The 20,799-nt window shown below is 44.4% G+C and overlaps 1 protein-coding gene across 5 annotated transcripts in view; it reads left to right on the top strand.

Moving 5' to 3' along the window:
- The first annotated feature begins 319 nt into the window (after positions 1 to 319).
- CRIM1 (cysteine rich transmembrane BMP regulator 1) overlaps positions 320 to 20,799 on the top strand; it is a 189,150-nt gene continuing 168,670 nt past the window's right edge. For all 5 annotated transcript variants that reach the window (XM_019447655.2, XM_019447646.2, XM_019447635.2 and 2 more), the window contains exon 1: positions 320 to 774. In XM_019447655.2, coding sequence (XP_019303200.1) covers positions 444 to 774 — 331 coding nt within the window. In that variant the 5' untranslated portion in view covers positions 320 to 443. The remainder of the gene's footprint in view (positions 775 to 20,799) is intronic.

The raw sequence follows: 20,799 nt of genomic DNA, 5'->3' as shown, positions 1-20,799 counted from the left end.
GGCTCGGGAGGCGGGGACCGGCCCGGAGGCTGCGCCGCCGCCACCACCGCCGCGGGGCCGGCCGACGCGCAGGAGGAGAGGGAGGAGGCGCCGCCAGCCGGGGCTGGAGCCCAGCGCAGCCGCCGCCGCCGCCAGAAGTTTGGGTTGAACCGGAGCTGCCGGGAGGAAACTTTTTTTCTTTTTTCCCCCTCCCTCCCGGGAGGAGGAGGAGGAGGGGAAGCCACCGCTGGCGCCAACGCTAGTGGGCTCGGGGTCGGCGCGGCCCGCAGGGGGGGCGGGGGCCTCGCCCCGCGAGGGGAGGCGCGCCCCGGGGGCCCCGAGGGGGGCGGCGAGGACCGCGGGCTGCGGGTGCGGCGGCGGCGGCGCGTGTGCCCCGCGCAGGGGAGGGCGCCCGCCCCGCTCCCGGCCCGGCTGCGAGGAGGAGGCGGCGGCGGCGCAGGAGGATGTACTTGGTGGCGGGGGGCAGGGGGCTGGCCGGCTGCGGGCACCTCCTGGTCTCGCTGCTGGGGCTGCTGCTGCTGCTGGCGCGCTCCGGCACCCGGGCGCTGGTCTGCCTGCCCTGCGACGAGTCCAAGTGCGAGGAGCCCAGGAGCTGCCCGGGGAGCATCGTGCAGGGCGTCTGCGGCTGCTGCTACATGTGCGCCCGCCAGAGGAACGAGAGCTGCGGCGGCGCCTACGGGCTCCACGGAGCCTGCGACCGGGGGCTGCGCTGTGTCATCCGCCCCCCGCTCAATGGCGACTCCATCACCGAGTACGAAGTGGGCGTCTGCGAAGGTACGGCCGCCTGCCGCGGGCCCCCTCCCACCTGGCCGCGCTGAACAAAGTTTGGCCGAGACTTTCCCGGGGAGAGAGGGCTCCGCGGGAGGAGGGGGCCGCCTCCCCCGGGAGAGGGCCCCCGCGTCCCCCGGTTCCAGCTCGCCGCTCCCCCGGACGCTGGGCCGGCTGCGGGCGAGGGTGGATCTCGTGGGTGGGAGCGGGCGAGTGGGGGTGGCTGCGCAGAGACCCGCACACGTGTGGCTGTTCGGGCTAGGGCTGCGGGAAGGGGGGGACGGGCCCCGCGCCCCGAGGTGGGGGCGCCGCGGGCAGGGGGCACTGCGGAGGCTGTCGCGAGCCCCTCGGGGAGTCCAGCCCCTGCCGCCCTCCCCGCACTAGCGCAGTGTGCTACGGAGTGCTGCGCACCGTTCTCGAAAGTCCCTTTTCTGTTGGCCAGGAGACGTGTCTTCAGCTCACACTCCCTGTGTGACTCTTTCATTATTTTTTCTTGCGCTCTTCCTTCACCCCCTTCCTCCTCTTTCGCATGTAAATCAGTTTCAGCTCCGGAATATGTCAGCCCAGGGGAAGTTAGTTACATACGGTGGTTACTCATTTATTTGCCTATTGAAAACAGTCAAAGGCTTTCTCTTCTGAATGGGGGCGGAGGGGGGGTGGTGCGGGGGGGGCGGTGTCGCACCTAGGAGTGAAAAGTTGTTGCTGACTCTTCGTGGCTGCCTTTTAAGACCAGATATCTGCGTGTTTCGTGTCGTGTTGCCGGTTCCTTCTTTTTGTTTGTTTGACAGCGAGCGTCGTTCTGCTGTTTTCTCCACGAAGAATTGTGCACCTCGGTGTGGAGACTGACGGAGGGAGAAAGCGGTTAGAGTAGTGAGCCACCCCCTCGTTGGGTGGACCCCTGTGGGTGGGCGTGGGCCCTGAGCCCTGCGTGCCTGCCTCGGCCTCCAGGTGCTTGGTCCGGTTTGGGGACTGGAGAGAGGCAGTGAGGGTTTTTTTTTATTTGGCTAACGGGCAGGACTGGGTGAGCACCAGTGAAAAGCGGGATCCCTGCTCGGGCTGACGTTGGGGTGATGATGCTGTTCCGGGGCATCCTGGTGCAGAGCACAGCTGGCTCACTTCTGGAGGTGCGGCGAGGAGGAGAGACAGGCGCCCTCTGACCTGGTCCCTGCCTTACTAACCGCCAGCACCCAGGAGACCAGGGAAGGGTTTCTTCTGAGGCGTCTTTCTGGGTGCATGTGTTTATCGTGCTGAGGTGTTGAAAAAGAAGGTGGCAATCCTAAGGATAAAATGGGTCTATTCAAAGACTTGAATTCTGTGATTTTCTTTAAATACAAACACATGTATTTATACCTTTGGTTTTGAGAGTTTGGACAGTTCTGGAAAATGAAAAAGGCTCTCCTGGTTTGGAAGCTAGTGGGCAGTAATGAGTGAAGGGAACTCTTACAGGGAAGGGCCATGGAGCGCTGCTCCCTTAGGACTGGGTTAGAAGAGTTTCTTTGCCTGAAATACAAAAGCCTCCCAACCGGGGTTAAGCCCCACGTTAAAACATGTGTTTTTATTTCTCACATCAGGAAAAAATGGCCAGGAGATTAGCTTCTGATACAATTTTATGTGTTTGATTTTGAGAATTCTGAATGGGTTGGACTAAACGATTCATCCTTGAACCCTGCCACTTGGAGTGTATAATTTACTTACGCCAGCCTCCCATAAATCTAAAAAGAACAAGCAACATGAAACAAGGTTAAATGCAGTGGAAACTGCTATGCCCTGCGAAGGACTTTTGGAGGTTTTAACGATTCTAACCCTCGTTTTGTTTCTTCGTGATGTATTTCTGGTGAAGGAAATGTGAAGCTCCAGGAACATTCACGGCAATCAAATGTTTTGGTACCAATCTTCCGGTATCACAGTATAGAATTATTTTGGCAGTTTGTCAGTGAGCTTTTCCTTCCTCTGAAATGATGGGATCTCTTAGCTTCTTTTTTTTTTTTTTTTTTTTTTTTTTTTTTTTTTTTTGGTGACACCCTGTGCACTTGGTATTAGCCTTGAAGATCCTTGGAAGTATTTGTTCCCATGATTGTATCTCAGTTAGCATTTCTCCAGCAACACTTCTTATTTAGCAAGACTGTTTTCAGCTGCCCAAACTGGGTGTCTGGCATTTATTATTTTATTTTTAGATTTCTAAAAGCAGTGGTCAAGTTGTATTCTAAATCCATGAAACTCAAGTGAGAAGAACAGTTTTACCTGGCATAATATAGTGGACACATACACAGATATTGTCAGTCGTGTGTCTAAAATTTCAAGGATTTTCATTTTACTACAAGATTTACAGGAAACAGGATTAATCTTTTTTTTTTTTTTTTATGAATTAGAGGAGTCTCTACGTGTCAGTAATTATCTTGGTACTGACCTTCTGCCTTTTTGTTGTTGTTTGTGAGAAATTTCTCAATGGCTAGTCTTTCCCTCAGTTTCCATTTTTATTTAGAAATTCACACATTGAACCATGTTTATTATAACTGACATGAATAGGAATTGATATATTTTATTCTTGTCGAAGTCTCTTTTGCTGCAATTTTTGCACTAAAATGACCCCTACTGGTTGTATCTGTTAATGAAAACTGTTTTGAAAACTTACTTAATTGGCTACACTGAGAAGTCATATTGCATGTTATGGAAACATTATCATGACTAATCTACCTGCTTTCGAGGACATAAGTTAAATACCAGTTACATTGTTCCGTTTGCCAACTTGTAGTAGTTTTTTATTTGTGTTATTCTCCATTCTGGCTTTGTCGGGGGAAAAATACCATGTCTTTAATTGTGGTTCACATAGTGAATTAGAGAAGCTAGGGGTAACAATGGACCCCTGACAACCTGTGGCTCACTGTCATAAGTTTTTAAGGCACACCAGCCCATAGTAGGCTCTCACTAAATGTGCATGGAGCAAATGGATGAACCATCTTCTCCATAGAGAGAGTAGCGAAGGAAAAAAAAATTTCTGGAAGAGTAAATACTGTGAAGAGTTATGTCCTGTGAAACATGTGACCTGTACACTTGGTCTTTTCAGCGTTGTTTAGGTTGTTATCAACTAAATCATTACTTTAGGGGCACCTGGGTGGCTCAGTTGGTTAAACGTCCAACTTCGGCTCAGGTCATGATCTCATGGTTTGTGAGTTCGAGCCCCACGTCAGGTTCTGTGCTGACAGCTCAGAGCCTGGAGCCTGCTTAGGATTCAGTGTCTCCCTCTCTCTCTGTCCCTCCCCCGCTTGTGTGCACGCTCTCTCTCTTTCTCTCGCAAAAATATACGTTAACAAGTTTTGAAAAAAATAAATCATTCCTTTAAAACATTTTTTTATTTGGCATAAGTGCATTTTAAAACTTGATCATAGAGCCAAGTACCTCAAGTTTTCTCTGCTCTCTCTCAGTCTAAAAAGTGCTTTCTGGCCCCCAGGAGGGCACGAGTCTCTTTACTGTTTCCATTCATTAGGTGAGTCTCCTGTTGCACTTTCTGACATCCTGAGTGGCTTGTTCCTTGGCTGGGCTGCCTGCCTCTGGGTAAATCATCTAGAAGCCAGAGAAACAAGTTTGGATTCTGAACTCCTGAGGAAGAAGACTGTATGGGAGATCAAAGACGGAGTTTTGAAAAATTACCGAAGTGGGATTTTCTAGGAAGAATGTTTTGATTGTACGGTGGGGATTCTATTTTGAGATGGGGTCTAAGGACCATTTTCCCTCTTACGTAGAATAGTACGTTATGTCTGTTGTAAGGGGTGAGGGCGAGGTGGGGGCAGTGTGAGCAGCCTTCTCTGTGTAATGAAAGGGCAGGTGATGGCTTGAGTTTGACAGTTTGTGAGGACAGAGTGATTTGGAACCTGGTGGACATTACTGAGTGGCTTTGCCCTGAGAACTTTGTTGTAGAAGAGCCAGGCGATCGCTATCGTCAGTAAGCACCAACTTTTTCCCCCAGTGCGTACTTACTCAGTAGCTTCATCGTTATGGAACTTAACTTTCCGTGTTTTTACCACGGCGTCTACCAAACTGTCTCTTCAAAACACGGTTCTTGTATTTCTCACAGGTTTTTTAACTTTTCCTTCCACCCGGTTTTCATGGGGGCAGTGAGGAGGAGAACCAGACTGTGGTTATGTCGTGGCTGCTTATAGCAAAGAACAATGTTGTTTTCTGAAACGGTTGGCCTTTAGAAAGTTTTTTTTTTTTCTAAACCCTGGAAGGCAGGGATGGAGATGATGGCTCCTTGGAAGAGAGTGTGTGGAGCATCTGAGGTCAGGCCACAGGAGGCCAGAAAATGTACCAAACCATTTGTTTATGCGCAAGCCACAAGGGTCTCCTCTCCTTGCTGTGTTGTGTAGGACTTGAAGTCAAGAGTCCATGGGGCACCTTGGGTGGCTCAGTCAGTCAAGCCTCGGACTTTGGCTCAGGTCATGATCTCACAGTTTGTGGGTTCAAGCCCCACGTCAGATTCTGTGCTGACAGCTCAGAGCCTGGAGCCTGCTTCAGGTTCTGTGTCTCTGTCTCTCTCAGCCCCTCCCCCGCTCATACTATCTCTCTCTCTCTCTCTCTCTCTCTCTCTCTCTCTCTCTCTCTCTCTCTCTCAAAAATAAACATTAAAAAAATAAAAAGCCAGAATCCATGGGTTTTAATTTTACTAATTAAAAAGAAGACAGGAGGGGCAGAGTTAATACTCCTGTATTGGCGTTAGAAAACTTGAAACACCCGGCACTCCTTGTTTTTGAAGAGTGTGTTTTGCTTTCCATTTCGAAAGTCTTCATTCAGGTGGAGTGAGCTCTTAGATGCCAGAGAGAGAAAGAAGCCAGCAGAGGGCCTATAAAATTACCTTACTGGGGTATGGGAAGAGAAACCAGCGCAAGTAAACAAGGAAATAATTAGTTCCTCCCCAGAGTAAATATTGACGAAATATGGAGAGACTATTCACTTCACATACACAAATGACAGGACTTGGTGACCTTGTCTTTGACTCTCAAGCTTACAGAATCCTCACTGTTATTCAGGAGTCCAGTCACATAAAACACTTGGCAAAGGGCAAACGAATTGCATAGTACCAGAAAGGCAAAAATAGCAAGCCTCAAATCTAGAGATATTTGCTGCCATTAATTCGTGCTTAACAGTGACCAGGAGAATCCACAGTTATGATGGCAATGCAGTTAGGAACAGGTCAATTTAAGAAGAAAACTGCCCGAAGAATCCTGAAGCTGTGGGCATTGCATCCGATGATAGGCCGTATGTGGTGAGATGGGGCAGGTTTCTGTGTCCTGGGGGCTTGATTAGATGTAGTTACAAAATGTAGGACAAAAAAGGGGGCCAGCTTGGGGATGCTGGAGACAGGCGTTATAAGTTGGGGAAAACAAGTAGATGACCCTACAAGGATAATGGAGCGGGAAGACCGAAGAATGACTAATGGAAGAAGGGAAAAATATTGAATTCATCTTAGGGCAACTGTGCCGTCCTTTGAAGAAGAATCCAAAACACATTCCAGACATTAATTGTGGAATTCCTGAGAAAATGTGGGCGTGTTTAACAGCTTTCAGTTGACAGTACTAACATGCAGACGGCAGTGCCACTTTATTTAGCATGTGAACGCCATCCTATGGACAATGATAAGAGGACTGGAAGGTAAAATATGTTCAGTGAAGCAGGTTCCTGTACCGCTGGGTTTCATATGTGGCCCATGCAGCATCAGGATTTCGGAGACGCCCCAGTAAAGCTCAATTATTTGTGGAGGAAACTGGGCTGGCCGAGCATGCATGAGTGACAAACTGAAAGCCTGGCTTCTCAGAGGCTGAATTCTCCGAAGCTGAGTTTTCAAAGATCTGATTTGTCTTGGCATAGAAATCAGTCACTCATTCATCCACCTTCTGGTCTGTACAATGCCTTCTGCTGAGGCAGGGGGCAGCTGGGGAGCTTGAGGCCCTCAAACGTGTTCCCTACCCTTTTTACCCTTCTAATCTCAATAAAGAATAGGGAGCCAGACGTTAGAAAGTCTACACGATGACATAAGTTCAAGCCAAGTAGTAGTGATTTCCCAAGTCTGTATCCATGATTACGTGGTGAGTGAAATAGGTAGCTAATTTGTTCTGGGAATCACAGGATCTGAGATGATCTTTTCAGGCTCTGGTGGCAAAGCTGAAAAGGAGAATTTGAATTCGAACTAGATTTAAAAGTAAGAATAGGAGGGGGTGGGGAACGGGATTCTACCCATTCTTCTTAGGGCCTGTGCAACACCTATCAGAGTGTTTCCCAACATCTAAGAATGAGGCTACATTCTTAATGCTTTACTAGCTGTGGTTCAAAACGGCAAGTTTCCTCTTCAGAGTGATTTTCTCCTTGTTCTAGCTTGTTCCACTAGGCAGATGAGCGTGGGCAGTGAGCTGAGAGGCATCCCTTTATCTAGCACCTTCCAATCTCACCCACTCTCTGCTGCTTGTCCTGGCCAGTAGCCTGGTCAAATAATGAGAAACCTCTGTGCTTCAACGAGACCTCCTGTGTCTTGTGGTCAGAGGAGTAGTTGAATATACTTAGATTTAAGAATGCTCTCAAGGTAAACACTAGTGAGTGTTCATTTTGGGCCCACATGAAAAAAAATGTTAAAAAGGTCCTTCTTTCCTGAACAGATTTCAATTCTTTACCTCCCTTCCCCAGCCTCAATTAATTCCTCATGCAAAATATTTATACTTTGATGAAAAGATATCATAGTTAGAAACTTGGTGTCCAAAGTCAAATCTGTACTTCTGTGCATCTCCGTTTTCTGTCTGTGCAGTGGGGTTAATAATAGGGTTGCTATAGGGACTCAGCAAATGGATTCCTGTGAAGGACTTGGAACAATTACTGGCAGGTGGTAAATACTTAAGAACAACAAAGCTACTAACCAGTATAAGTGAAACGACCTGATATGGGCATCTTCTGTTCTGCTTAGCCCTCATCTACCTGAGTAATGGATCATCGGTAGTTAAGGAGTTTGGGCTCTTCGAAAGGGAGCAAATTATTGAGTTCAGGTCCCCTCCTCCCCAACCCTGTAAGTGCACTGAGTTAAAAAACTAAGGGCCTCTAAAGCTATTAGCTGCCTTTCTTTCTAATGCCCATTTGTTAACTTTGTCTAAACAGTTTGTGTATTTGGGGTAAAAATAGGGAGGAATCTGAAATTTCTTGCATTAAGTCATGGGAGTTATGAAGGTAACCATTTACCTGCGGGCTGATACTTCATTTGGGGAAGAGGAGGGCATCTGTCCTCACTATCATCAGGACTGTGCATTTCCCTAACATTCTGGGGAAAGAGTTCGCCTCTGGCCCCTGGAGTGTCCACACTGCTGGTCTCACCGCAGGATTTGGCCTGACCGGAGCTGAGGAAGCAGCCTGTGCTGCTGCAGCCCACCTGTGTCGGGGCCCTGGTCCCACCTGCCGCTGCAGTTGGTACAGACTAGGCACAACTGGAGGTCAGACTTGTAATCAGACCTTTCCTTCCTACCGGTTTCCCAGCCATCCTTCTACCCACAAGTACTTGCTGCTATGGGTCTGGTCTTTGTGCTACACTGCAGGAATGCCGCTTCCCTAAGCCTCAGTTTCCCTGTCTAAAACAGTAATAGGTAACGTGTCTTGGCTGTGCAGATTAAATGAGATAAAACTGTGCTTCTGAAATTGTAATGTGTGCACGAATCACCTGGGGATCTCATTCAGCATGGTGGTTCTAATTCAGGAGGTCTGGGTGGGGCCTGAAATTCTGCATTTCTGATAAACCCCCTGGTGACTCAGATGCTGCTGATCCTGGGACCACACTTTTAAGTAGCAAAAGGCTAGTCCTTATGAAGCATGTAGAACAGAGAGCGGTGTAGGAGACCTGATAATGTTCCCTGCTATTGTAGTTATTTTTCAGCCACAGTAAATATGATAGGGACCCTGCTTTCTGGGGCCATGGTCCAATGGCAGGTAGCTGAGACGATTCTATCCAAGACAGTTACTTACAGCTGTGCAGTTCCAAGATAAGGAAGTGCTGAGCATCTCAGGAGCAACTAAGAGGGGCACTAACTGAGTACCAGGAAGGATTTAGTGGGGGGTGCAGCACCAAGTGGGATCTGAGCGTGTGCTCCCCTCCTTCCTGCTTCCCACGCCTCTGTGCATGATGTCTTAGGAAAAAGAAATTAGGTGTTGATGCTGGACAAACCTATGTTCAGATCTCAGCTCTTATTTTTTAACTGAACAACCAGCTTGCTTGGTTGTTTTGGCCTTTAGTTTCCTCATCTGTAAAAGTGGAATACTCCTAGCTTTCTTTGAAGTAGATATTATAGAGAGGATTGGAGAGTGTATGTATGTATATATAAAACTGCACAGATAACATGTGTTGGTGTGTGTGTATAATGGCTAGTATAATTCCTGGTACCAAATAGATTTTTCAAAGATGATGTTAATTCTAATTTTCATTCTGTTTTCCTTTTCTTCTTTGTTAGCTTTTTATCTATAAGTTAAAAAAAAAAAAAAAATCCACTTTGTGACACACCCCTCCTTCACATTGACATCCAGTACTGCTGTAAGTCCTAGCCCCTGTTTCAGCAGAATGTGGGCATTTGGGTGATTTTGTGGTTGGAATCCATAGTGCCAGAGAACTGCTTCAAACTAATATTTTTAAAAAGGTGACATCTCTTAATATTGATGGCATATGGTATAATGGAAGGAAATTAAATTTCCTTTTATTGTTAGAAGTTTTCTGTGGGTTTCTGGCCATCGCTGGAGCCACGGGAGACCTCAGGAGCGTCAGCAAGCAAGGCTGGGGTCACTGCAGTTAGGGAAGGAAGGAAGCAGGAAGGAAGGAAGCAGTGGTAGTCACAGCCAGCTCAAAGACAAGGGCAGGTTAGGAATGAGCCGGGGGTAGTGTCCGGCCCGGAGGACATCTGCATTGCTTTTCTTGATCCCGTCTGTTCCATCCGTCCGTCCTCTGGACTTATACTTCCGCTTTCCTGTGGTCTTGGCTTGTGGTCTCTCTTCAGCATCTTTGTGCTACAGTGGGAGGCTAGGAAAGAACACCCTAGAATTAAAATAGCTGAGTTCCTGTCCCTTTAGAACTTCCACCCTTCTTTCATGCCTGCAAATGAGTATCATTTTTATCCAGTAAATATGGTCTGAGGACTCACAAGGTAAATGCTTTTTACTGGCTCTTAAGGAACAAGGAGAAAGAACTTGATGAAGGTACAGTCTTTGGAATCAATAGTTTACAACTCTTTTCTATTTTCTTTTGGCAACCAAACCTTATTATCACGTCGTAGAAGTTGAATTTTCTTTCAGAAACTCTTTTAGCACCTAGCATTGTAGTACTTCTGTCTTTCATCAGGAGTGCTGGTATTCAAACATGTAACCTACAAGCAAGGCAAGATCAACTTTCAAATTTCAGGGTTTCGTCTAAGTATGTGTTTGTCAAATCCAAAAATAACACCCTAATTTGAAATAGCCTGGGAACATTTGTCTTATGAACATTTAAGAAAGCAAATTAAGTGTTAATTATATTTTAAGGTGTTATTTTACATTTCAGGTTCCTGGGAAGATAATTTGAAGAGTCTGCTCTTTGGAAGTTTTAGCAAAGTCCTTAGTCCTTAACAACCAGCCACTCTGGCTATAGCAAGGTGGAAAAAAAAAAAAAAAAAGATATAGGCTGTAACTAGACACTGTGCCTGTCTTATTTAGCATTTCCAAACAAAAACCATAAACAAACATCTCAGATTCAAAACAGAAAGGAATTTCTGGCAGGGCAGAATGAAACCTGAGCCTGCAAAGTCCTGGGTCTATGAGAGGTAACTTATTTAGCTTTGAATCCAAAGGCCACAAGCAAACCGGTTCATGGCTGTGATGAAACAAAAGGCATCTCAACATTGGAGAGTTGTGATCCTTCTTTTTTAAGATTCCAAAAGACCTGCCAGAATAGGGTAAAGCTACCTTAAGGATGTTTGACCTGAACTAGACTTTTCATGTTAGGAATCCATTGGACCACTTCAGACCCATGACGTGGGAAGAACCTTACATACAGGACATATGTTCTCAGTCCCCTCAGTGTGTGTTTATAAAACTGCAGAGACCGAATGTTCCATCATCTTGTCAAATGCAGATCTGGAAAACCTTCACATGGTTTCCTCTTTTCCTCACCTTCCATAGTTGGGAGCATTGCTTTTTTTTTTTTTTTTTTTTGAAGGTATGGGTATTTACATCTGGCAAGAGGAAAAGGGGATAAATTGTAGATTGTTCTGGGTCTGAAAACCAAAGTAGAAAGATTCTTAAATGGTTTGAGAAAGATTGAGTACGCTGTGTGTTTTCAGAACCACGGAGTTCTTCTATTTCAGAGTTTAGGATAATTTATTACCACTGTCTATGACATAAAAGTGAAAGGCCAAATAAATTTCCATGTTTTAATCAAAAGAATGAATGGGTTCATATATATTCCAGTTTGTTGCAGGAAGGATTTGAGGCTGTTCAGAAAGACAAACAGCACAACATTCTTGTGTGTGAGAATATACCATGACACGGGAGACAAGCCATGCTTCTGGATCTCCTGTCATCCCTTAGTAGCTCCATAACTTAAATAAAACCTTCTCAGCTCCCCTTGACTTTACCTTAATTTATGGAAAGGGAGTTAAATAGTTGCCTACTTGAAGGCAGAGGAACTGAAGTGATGATATCTCCAGGCCCTTCTGGTTGTAAGGTCTATGTGTTTATGTGTGAGACATGTACACAGGAGTCAAATATTACCTTGTGTTTGCAGAGCCAAGGAAGGGAAGAGTGGTCATGTCTACATGACTCTTTGCCAAGTGCTGTCGACGGGAAGGGCCTGGAGGAAAAGATCAAGGGTTTTTACATAGTTCTGTTTATTGAGAGGCGGTGGAGAGGGCAAAAACACAGTTATTGGGAAGTTATTGACGTCTTGAAATGCTGGCAGTCTTGAAGCCATGGCAACTGTGGCCCGGCCTGGAGTGCGGGTAGAATTTACGCCTCTCTTCTGTGAACACGCTGGCCTGCTGCCTTCACTCTCTCTCCATTTTCTCCTTTACTTCATTAATTATGATGACTGTGAGTAGGTAGGTGACAGATACCACAAGGGGAGAAGCTTGAGCAAAGACAGGCCAAAACTTGCCCAAATTCACATGCTCATTTCTGCCTCTGACACTAGGAGAGAGTTGAGTAATTGCTGTTCTCCCTAATACTGCAGGCGGCAGCCAAATTCCCGGCATTCTTTTACCTTTGCTGCTGTTTTCACTTGCCAGGGAGTTTCCTTAAGGAGCAGGCTGGATTTAAAGAAACAGAGCAGTTGTTGCACGTGAGGAAGGGGTACTGGCCCAGGGAGGTCTCTGGGCGCCTCCCACGGGGAGGATGAAACACCTAGTCTCTGCAGAGGGACAGTGCTGCAGGCCACGCCAGCTTCCTTACCTCTGTGTGTTTCGGGAGCCCCCGGAGCAGGGAAGCTCTGTCTGTGGGACAGCAAGTCTCCACTGTCTGTATTTCAGGCACGGGACCAGCCGGGAAGTTTGGGAAGTTGTCTCTTGGGGTCTAGAAACATCATCCTTCCTTTGCATATTGTCCAGGTGGTGAGGACCTGTGGCTCTGAAACTTGACGTGTAACATGAATTATTCTAAAGAATGCGACACTCAGCCCAGCCTGCAGTGTATACCAGCCATCAACTGGCTTCGCCCTGTGGATATTACATTTTTGCCAAGAGCAGCCTTCCAGAATGAGGTGCTAGTTAATTCCAGTCGGGCATTTATTCGTTAATAAGTCTGCTGAATGCTAAATACTCCATTTGGGAGTATGCAACACAAGAAAACTCAGCAGCTAATTATTATGTAGATCTCTTCTGTGATTCTCACTTTCAGTTCAATTACCTAAGCCACCAATCCCTAGCAGTGTGAACTTATTTAATTTTTAGTTTTCTGTGATAGTTTGCTTTTTGCTCCCCAAGATTTTTTTTTTTTTTTTTTGGCTGCCATTTGTAAAACTGCTCTGAGACTGCTAATACTAGATAGACATTTTATATTGTTTAACAGAAAATGTTTCTGGGTCGTGGAGTACCGTGGATTGCCTTGTCGTCTTTTCTTTTCTTTTCTTTTCTTTTCCTTTCTTTTCTTTTCCTTTCTTTTCTTTCATGATATTGGAAGTCAAATCCTGTTCTGGATCTAATCCTCTCCCTTCCAGGGTAGATTTCTGGATAGCTAATAATGGTGGTGTCTGAAGTAGCCATTGAGGGGTGGGTGGTATTCATTTACCAACCTGAGCTTTTGCCGAAAAGCTAGGTTCTACTTTGCTCTTCTTTATATGAATAGGTCTTTATTTGGTTTTCTTCCTGCTTGGTTGGTGCCTGTTAGATTAAGAACTTAAGAACTTTTAAACTTTGGGGTCAGTAATGAGAGTCTGAATGCCTAGGGCCTTCTCTCGAGAACCTTGTCTCTTAGAAGTGGCCAGAGTGTTCAGTGTGTGTTTGCTGCCATCAGAGTCTGTGCTAGAAGGTCCATTTGGTACCTCTCCTGCCCATGTCTTTGTGCTGTCCTTTGGCCCTCCTTCCTCGTGGCATCCCTGCCATGACCCAGTGTGAGCCGAATCTCAGGTGCCCTGAAAGGCATGCTTTCCAGAATTTGCCTCCACATTCTTCCCAGCATGGTTGTATGCAGCTCTCCAGCTACTGGTAACCCACCTAGTAAGAGAAGTTGGTGCCAAGCATCAAATCTTCTGTGAGGACCCCTTCCAGTAATGGTGTCTGCACTAACAGGATGGCAGAGATGAGTTCTGTAGAAGTGTTTGGAGGGGAAGTGTTTGCCAGTACATAAAATTCATTTGACTCTGTGGAATATGTAATATGGATCAGCAGGTGATAAAAGTTCATAAAACAAGATTCTTTACAAGGTTGTGGTGGACTTGCTGGCCTAAAAAGATGCATCCAGGATGGTAAAATGTATCTGTAGCATCAGCAGCTGGACATACAGTTCCAGATGTGACATTGAGAGGAAGCTGTTAATAATTTCTCCTTTCAAGATATAGTTAACTTCATACCTTTGGGGAGGGAGGGAGGGAGGGAGAGAGAGAGAGAGAGAGAGAGAGTGTGTGTGTGTGTGTGTGTGTGTGTGCGCGTGTGCACGCGCGCGCATGCGCGTGCACAGTTGCTGAGGGCACAGTACAAAGAATACTTTGCATTGTGTTATGTATGTGCTGAAAACAACTTGCATAGTTGGAGCAAATTAAGTATACTATCTACTCTGTAGATCAGCAAGCTGAAAATGACTTCTTAACAAAGATTGTGCATTGTTTTATTACACTTGGAAAACACAGTTCTAATTAAAGGGCTTTGGCTTTTAAACTACCTAGTTAATTGGGATATCTATACGTGGGCAAGTGGAGCTCGGGAAAATTAGACTTCTTTCATTTCTTGCTGATTGGGACAGAAGATTTATTATCCGTAGGGCAGTGTGGGATGATTTATGGTAGGCTATCAGTAAACATAGTTTTTGGCCTTACACAAGAATTTTAGATGTGATAGCAGAAAGGAAAAGCAGAAATTTAGGGTGAGAAATGGAATACCTCTACAGGGAAATAAGCAAATGAAAGAAGCCAGAGGTGTTTTTGGTTGGAAGGAGATGAAATTATTTCCAAAGACTATGTTGGGAAAAGGTGAGTGAGCTCTCAGCCACCAAGTTTATTGACTATCTATTCAGGAAATTGTATTCAGTGCTTTGGAAAGAGAAAGGAAAAAGACTCTGCCAATAGAGTTCTGGAAAACTTGAGGGAGATAAAGTATTTACATGCTTTATAACATAAAACATGTCCAAAAGAAATATATAGTTACAGCTGCATTTGGCACTGAAAATAGTCATGTATTATATTTTTTAAACTGTGTGTGAATATGTAAGCATGTGCCCTGGAGTCAGAAATGCTTGGCTGATACCATTTCTGGAGAGACTGGAAAAGTAGACGGTATTAAGGAGCTACAAGCAGCGAGAAAACATAAGGATTATTAGTAGTAAAGAAGGAACAGTGAATTGTTTTTTCTTTAGAGGGGATATATCTCATGTACATAATTCCTACTTTACTTTTTTTTTTAATCTTAGTAGAAGCATTTAACTTCCCAAAGAGCCTTGGTAATTTGCATGTTATTACTAAAAGCCCACAGGTAAGGGAAAATTAGACTCCTACATTCAGTACCTGACTATTCTCCTCAAGGTGTAGGTTTTCCGACTTTGTTTCAAGTTTATGTTGGACAGAGACCCTTTGAGAATGCAGAAGATGAGATCTGTTTGACACATGCTTCCTAATATCTGTCGCAACCAGAAGTTTGGGGGCAAAGCCAGCAACCGGAAAATGGGCGTGGTGTCCGCTTTCAGACTCCCCCTAATTATCTTTACATCCTTGAGAATGTGTTCTCATCCCTCAAACCCTACCATTTTGTGCTGCTTCCTTTGTGAGGACTTCCTGCCCTGCCCAGGAAAAAGCATTGCCATCCCCCCACCCCCAGTGCCCATAAATAGCACTTTCTCCTTCCCTTGTTAGAGCACTTTTCACACTGTGTTAGAGTTCACATTTCTGCCTCCCTGCCTCATTGTGATCCATTCGAGCGCCAGGATTGTGTGTTATCCTAGCGCTTGGCACTCAGGGAGAACTCAATGAGCATTTGTTGACTAAATCTAGACTCAAGGTCATCCAAGATATTATACAAAAACTTTTCCATCTGAGCTGTGTGGTTTGCATTGTGCAAACAGAAACAAACGAAGCCTGTTGAGAGAATTCCAGTGAGGAGTCTCATCCTTGCAGAAGGAAGCTTAGAACTGGTTAACCATGGCCTCTCACCTGTCGTACACCTCCCCCCAGCCCGTCATTCTTAGAACTGAGTTTTTAAATTTTGCTGTGATAGGTTAGTTTCAGCTGTATTTATTTTGGCAGATATTTAAAGGTAGTTTTCATTTGCGAGGACTTTTCCTTTTTGCCAGTTTGCCATAAAAGTGTCACCTTTCATTCACCAACCTTTCGTCAGCTTGTAAGAATTTTCCTTGTGGGCGGCAGCTTATAACCTCTTTACCACCAGCGATCTGGTGCACGGAGCCCTTGAAACGCTACAGTGATCAGTTGTTTGTAAATAATAACTGATACACATAAAATCATGAGTTACTGTATAGATACTTCAGATAAGCTACCATATGAGTAATTGGTGATAGTAAACCTCTGTTTTCAGCAAATCCAGGGTTGTGTCTCAAACGTGTGTTGACTAATCAGGAGGGAATTTAATTTAACAAACACGTCTAGAACTTGGAGTCTGTGAGTGTTACGCCAGCAAATGACATAACCTCTTTACTGCTGCAGGTGATCTCCAAACTTCCTCAGGAATTTAACCATACACCTTCTTTGGAGAAGGAGATCCTAGCCAACAGCATGATGGTAGAAGTGTGTGACTGTGAATAATAAAAATGCCTCACAATGGTTTGAACAGGAAGTCCATAGGAATGCAATATAAGGAATTCGAAAAAGTAAAATCCCATTTGGATTTACTCCAAACCCTATGACTTCAGGGACTGAGGAATTCTTGATGACTCCTGGCTGGAGTCCCAACTTGTTATTAAGCCCCGTGGAGTTGTTTTTCCTTTAGCACTAGTCATGAAGTCTTTGTTTGTTTGTTTACTTTCTGAAAGTCTTAAAGTGGTTTACAAATTAAGACACTAAGACATTAGACCCTTAATACAACAGTGAATTACAACCCTTGGGTGATCTATCTGGTGTTAAACTTTTCAACTGCTAAAAAAGAGAGATTTGGCCAAGATAAAGTATACAGGGTCATAGACACATATACAGAATTATCCTGATAAATGTCAGGCACCTAGTACCTTCTATCACTTTAGTGAGTGGATCTGGAGAGCCCTGTTTCCTGAGTGCGGCTTTAATTTTGATGTCAGTGGTGCAGCACGTGCCTTCGACTTTCCCATATTTAAGATGCCCTTGTCACACGTGATTGTGATTGTTTATAACATTAGTGTCATGGCTGGGGGGCTTTGCAAGAAGCCACTTTAGAGCACCAGTTGTTATCAAAGCTTTGGGAAGGGGGAGGAGGGCAAGCTGGAACCGATACCGAAGTAAGCTTATGGTAGTGGAGTTCTAGTTTTCCATGATGCTTCGTTGGCAACGAAAGGCGGAAGATTTTAAGCAGGGCTATTTGTCTGAGTGTCCACTGATGATTTTCCTATAACTCTTTAAAAGTATTTTTTTTTTAATTTTTATGTGGCTTCATTACTGTTAAAAGTTTAAAAGTCAGCTTCCAGACTTTGGGGCCAGTTTGTTCTGGAAGTGTTGCCTACTCTGAGACTTTATCAGCAGTAAGAGGATTTAACTCGATGTGGATCCTGCCCAAATCAGAAATGGGTGTATCGCAAAACCCTCGGCCCTTTTTTGTTAATTTGAGGTAGACGGTGAAGGAGCCCGAGCTGTTCTTGCGGCTGGGATAGCGTATTTACTCTCGGTCTTTAATAAAATAAATGAATGGAGGCAGAGGACTGGGAAACACACTTGAAGGAGGGAGGGCCCCTCTTGTCCTAAGCCAAGGTAAACAGTTTTGTAACCGAAAAGTAGACTTCCAGGAAGGTGAGAACCGGAGAAGTAGGCGTCAAGTACAACCAGCAAGTACCATTTTCAGCTATAGAGATAGCCAAGTTGCCCTGACTCCCAAGAAAGAGCCTCTCAGAAGTATTCAGGGGAAATCAGTTTCCTCAACTGCTGGTCTTCTGTTGGTCCGTTATACCGACAGCTGGACCCAGGGACAGTGCTTGGGGAGGAAAGGCCATGGCTCTGCTGGAGAAAGTAAACAGATGCGGCTGACCTAGGGAACCTATGGAAGGCCTGGCAGGGCAGCCGGTGGACTGGCAGGATGCGGTGGGAAGGCATCCCTGAGTCTGTGCCTGATTTTGGAGTTAATGGAAACATAGACATTTTCTTTCTGTCTTTCGTTACAGTGGAAAACTGTCATTATGGTGGACAGCTGCACACACATTGCAAATTATATGATGTGTGCATATACTTATACACATCCATATATGCAGCATGCACACATGTAAGAAGAATTCCTCACAGGGTCATGTTCTGGTCCTGATAGTCTCTCTGTGTCCATTTCTGCCGTGGTAGCGTTTTCTTCTAATTGGAGTTGTTGGACTCTGTTAATTCCAACAGAATTAAAAAATTTTCTGTTTCTGTTTCTGGCCATCTTTAATTAGTTTATATAAATAAACATGTGTAGATTGTCTCCTAAGAGGCTTACTTAAAGCTGTGGGCATCTCATTCCTGTGTTGTTTCTTCTGCAGTTAGTAAGATACTTCATCAGGTTTATGACCAGAAAGGTAGACCATCAAAAAAGATTCATACCGAAATTCCTTAGAACTTTTTATGCTCAAAGATTCTTGGAGATTAGTTGCATGTGGTAAAGGGCCTTGCCTTGTTCAAAAAACAAAACAAAACAAAAAGAGCCTGGGTCTCTTGAATGGTTATTTAGGAAGGGGTTACCTAAATTTCTTTTTTGTAGTTTATTTCCTGAACATCTTATTTCCCACAACTAGCCATGTGTGCTGGGGCCAAATGTTGGGTCCACTGCCTGCTTAAGAAAACAATTATAAAGGCAACATAACTTTACTAGACAGTTTGGGAAATAGAGAAGAGAAACTGACCCAAAACACTTTTATTCTGAACTTAACTAGTTTTGTGTTTTTGTATGTGTATATATCCTGTCTCGTCTTCCTCTGTGTACGTACCTTTTTTAAATCCTACGTCTTGTATATTCTTTCCGTTAAAATTAGATCAAATAAATTTTCCTGTGTCTCTGTAGTCTCCATTACTATAAGCTGATTAATCAAGATGTGCTGACTGTACCTTTCTACTTCATTTTCTTTACCCTCTTTCATTTCCGGACTATCCATAAAAGGCAAAAGGAAAACAAAAACCAGTCTGAATTTCAGGTGAATTTAAGGGAAAATGTTATGTAGTCTTAACTTGTACCCATGAGTGCCTAAGCTCCCCAAGCACATGATAGTTGTCTCCTGTCCCCTCCCAAAGGATTTGACCACTTCCTACCTATGCCTGTGGTCCTTTGTGTCTGGGGTTGTGGCCTGAGGACGGTGGCCTTTAGCTGCTTGTCTTATATTCTTGCTACCACCAGGATTATGTTGACTCTGAGGACATTGAAGCTTTTTTTAACCTTTTCCTCTGTTAAGTAATGATTTGTTGGCTTTGTGCAAATAGCCACCCCACTGGGTAGGGACATTTTTATTCTGTTGCTTTTTTTGTAGTGCATTATTGGATTGCAAATATTTATTTAGGATGAAAGATGGATATAATTAACTAACTACATCCTAAATAGGGACTAGATACTGACTTCAAGATGAATTTGCAATCTTTGTGCTTTTCACGCATTAGACATAGGCTCTTGTTGCCAATGATTTTCTCTGGGAATTTAAAACCGTTTTCCGTTTTCCACTTCCACCAATTTATAAATGAAAACTGGAGGCCCAGAAGTTATCCCATAAGGCACATGTATAAAACTGGGAAAAACTTGGGTCATTTTTGGAATTAAGTTTGTTGAAACTCTATCAGGGCAGCAGACTTTTTTTTCCCCTTGTATTATTGCCTGGTACATTAATAAATAGCCTTTACAACTCATAACTAGTTTCACATTCAAAAGGTATAGATAGCATCTGTTATAATAGATTGCATTTCATTTCAGATTCATTTCTGTATTCTTTGTTTAAAAATTTCACAAAATCAATTGGCAAATAGTATGCAAAATCAAATCACGAGGCTTCATATATATTTTATATAAATTTGAAGTGCTTTTTAAAAGTAATTTTTTTTTACACTTATTTATTTTTGAGAGACAGAGGCAGAGCACGGGTTGGGGAGGGGCAGAGAAAGAGGGAGACACAGAATCTGAAGCAGGCTCCAGGCTCTGAGCTGTCAGCACGGAGCCTGACATGGATCTCCAACTCATGAACCACGAGATCATGACCCGAGCCGAAGTCAGCTGCTCAACCGACTGAGCCACCGACTGAGCCACCCAGGCGCCCCAGAAGTGCTTTTTGAATATGGTTTCTGAATTCTAAATCTTTCAAAATTCATAATTCGTGCCTGATTGATACCAATCAACATGCCCAATCCAGAAAACACTGGGCATGGATGGACCTGGCTCCTTCTTGGTTGGAGAGAGGACCCGTGTAGACTGCACTAAACCACAGCATATAATGTTTAAAAAGTGCATGTGCACAGCTGGATTTTAACAGACACTTTTTGGATCAACATATTTATTTAAAATAAGCACACTTTGTACTAAAAAAGTAATTTGAAGGTGAAATCACATTAAACCTAATGGTTTAACCCTGGATATTTGTGGAATTTTAGTTCTGTTATGGGACAGTAGCCATCATTAAAGTCAAGTATGTAAAATTTTTTAAAAAATCAAAGCACAAAGCTTAATATTTACATTCAACAGTAATAAGCAAAAACTTGACACCCACCACCGTCACCAAAATATGTGTGCTGACATTGTGTCTCAGGGCTCATAAAAAGGTGTGGGGAAGCTGACCTCTTTTAGGGAAAAGGTTTGTCAAGGTGGACGGGCGGTGGGACTCTCCTAAGGTTTGGTCCAACATAAGGCCTGTAGCTCCCGTTGTAGCAAATTTATAAAAATTGAAATCTTTTCATCATAGATTACCTCCAATACTGAACAGTTAATCATTAATCAGCTGATCTTTATTATCAACCAAAAACACTTGTGTTTTCATTTCACATGTTTCTCAACAATGTGATTATAAATGTCTAAATCAACGAATAATGAAATCGATCTGTATGTTCCTTGTCATATGGTGGAGAGTGAAGCCTCTGGCTTTTGGAGCTCCTCATTTGAACAGTTGGTGAGGGCTTGTACAGTGTCGCTGAGCTGCGTGTTTTTTGCTTACAGATCCCTGGAACTCGGCCAGCTTGGATGAGGGGGAGGAGGAAATTTTCGAGTTTGAGAGCCCTGG

Source organism: Panthera pardus, unplaced genomic scaffold (assembly GCF_024362965.1).
Source record: "Panthera pardus isolate Hobbes unplaced genomic scaffold, ASM2436296v1 HiC_scaffold_26, whole genome shotgun sequence".
NCBI classification, from domain to species: domain Eukaryota; kingdom Metazoa; phylum Chordata; class Mammalia; order Carnivora; family Felidae; genus Panthera; species Panthera pardus.
The sequence above is the reverse complement of the archived record's forward strand: the minus strand, read 5'-3'. Positions and strand labels throughout refer to the sequence as shown.